At 33.2% G+C, this 2,341-nt stretch overlaps 1 protein-coding gene across 1 annotated transcript; it reads left to right on the top strand.

The window, feature by feature from the left end:
* The first annotated feature begins 631 nt into the window (after positions 1-631).
* LOC149171420 (E3 ubiquitin ligase complex SCF subunit scon-3-like) lies at positions 632-1,128 on the top strand. Its single transcript, XM_089425965.1, has 2 exons — positions 632-919; positions 1,021-1,128. Exons 1-2 carry the CDS (start codon positions 632-634, stop codon positions 1,126-1,128), a joined length of 396 nt encoding a protein of 131 aa, XP_089282091.1.
* Positions 1,129-2,341: the final 1,213 nt, after the last annotated feature.

Below are 2,341 nucleotides of genomic sequence, written 5' to 3'. Positions count from 1 at the left end.
TTGTCAGTGGGCGATCGATAACAAAGTCACCAATGAGCTGTTTTCAAACATAGCAAAAGTAACAGTGAGTTGTTCTTCAACAAATTCAAGAACCAAAAGAGAAACCACAAACCTCAAACTGCTACAAACCAATTGAGTGTCCACAAAACATGAACTATTGAAACCCGCAGACTGGGAAGGACATGAGACTCCATTGAGAGGCCTTAGAGTCTTATAATGTACAGGTTGACAATGCAAAGCAAAGTCCCACATTCCAAATAAGGATCCATTAACTGAGTCGATAAATTAAAACCTCTTATTGACTGAGAGGCACAAATAAATATGCATAACTTAATAGCCTTAGACTTCTTATTTTTTCCCTTGCGAAAAGATGTGAGCAACTGCAGAGATTTGGTGACTCTAAACTAGTCATAAATTGGTTCAATGCACACACTCATTAAAAGGTCGGTGAAAAAACTTTGATATATATATATGTATATTACCCATTTCTAAATGTTTTATATTTCTTGTCAACTGCACATTAATAGCTGGCGTTAATTTTTATTTCTACCCTTTGACTTGGGATGTTGATTTTTATTTCTACCCTTTGACTTCGGACACAGGACCTGAGTTGGTTTAAGTGGAACGATCAATGGAAAACGATATGGTCAACACAATGGCACTGGAAACGTCTGACGGAGAAATTATTCGGGTGGGTAGAGAAATTGCAATGGAGTTGAAGGTGATAAAAAATAGGGCAGAATTCATCGATATATCTCATGCAACTGTGCCTGTTTATGTATCCACTCCAATATTGGAAAAGGTGATCCAATACTATGACTATCATTTACGCAACTCAACTCAAACCTCACGTGAAATTAAAGAGTGGGATGAGAATTTTATCAGCGTGGACATATCAACACTGCGGGATATGATAAAGGTAATGTTATCATAAAAATAATGTGAAGTATTATCTTTTTAAAAGTCAATAAGTAATGTAATTGAATGCTGGTTGATATGCTTTATATTATGTTACTGCAGGCAGCAGATTTTCTTGCTATGCAGAGACTTTTGGATTTGTCAAGTGAGAAATTGGAAAGAGAAATCCTTGCAAGGCCAGAGATCCAGAGTGATGAATTTTTTATATAAAAATAATTAAATCAAAGAAGATTTGTATTTAGTTAGATTGATATTTTTTAGGAGTAGTTTTTAAGTTTGATATTTTGGAGTTTTTGGTGGATTTCTGGTGGGAATCGGGCCCCAATTGTGATGGCCAAATCTTGATTTGTGTTGTTTAAACTTGTTTTTTTTACTACATATATGGATTCAACACCTTCAAAAATCTTTAAGGCACTTCTATTCTGAAGAGCCCAGTTGTCAAAATTGTGATATTAATGAAGCCTAAAACTTTCCAAAGAGTCTCATTTGAAACTACTTGTTATCTTTTTATATTATATTCTATCATATTGTTTTTAGTGAATTTAAAACATGATTTATATTATTTTATTAATTTACTATTTCTTACTTGTTTTAAAATAAATCATTCAATTTTTTGGAACCGTTTTCTTTTCTTTCTGTGACACGTAACTCATTTAACAAGAAATCAATTTATATTTTCTAATTTTATTAAATTAAATTATTATTATTATGATGTATTATTAATTTGAATACTAATTTAAATATTCTTATATAATATTATTAATAATATTAATATCAATAATAACATTTAAGTATATCTATATTTACGGGACATTTAATGTATATCACTTGTACAACAGGCTATGAGTACGTTCTAAGAGAAAATACTTCCACATAGGATTCAAAAAAAGTGTTTTACGAAAATTGTCAACACCAATAAACCATTGAAATCGGCAGTAGAGAAAATATAGTTGAGACAAAACATTGATTCTTTTTTTAAATGAAGGGGAGAGGGCCCTTTAAGAGTGATAAGTAGGCGAAGTTGTTGTCCTCTCTGAAGAATATGAGGTCCCTTTGTTGACTTGTGCACTTCAACCCCACCATACTCTAGACAATGGTGGTTCTGGCCTATCGAAGCAGTCATGCAAGACTTTTTGCAGAAGGCCCCTTATCCACTTGAACACAATATTGCACCGTGGCTCTTAAGAATTTACAATCAATTCAAGAATAGGACTATAAGTCCATAGCAAAGAACATTTGTCAAAAGAGTCAAGTATCTATCCAGGTAGTTGGGACATTGGGGTACATGCCTCCAGAATATTTTAATGGATAGATTGCTACGAAGCAGGTTGATGTTTACAACGTTGTAATGTTCATGATGGAGATTATCAGTGGAAGGAAGCCTAACCTTTCTATCCAGGTTCCTTTGACTCTTGTCTCTGAC

The sequence above is a fragment of the Pinus tabuliformis genome, chromosome 4_2, assembly GCF_031772625.1.
Source record: "Pinus tabuliformis cultivar Carrire ecotype Pingquan chromosome 4_2, CPIR1, whole genome shotgun sequence".
NCBI lineage: Eukaryota > Viridiplantae > Streptophyta > Pinopsida > Pinales > Pinaceae > Pinus > Pinus tabuliformis.
The sequence above is the reverse complement of the archived record's forward strand: the minus strand, read 5'-3'. Positions and strand labels throughout refer to the sequence as shown.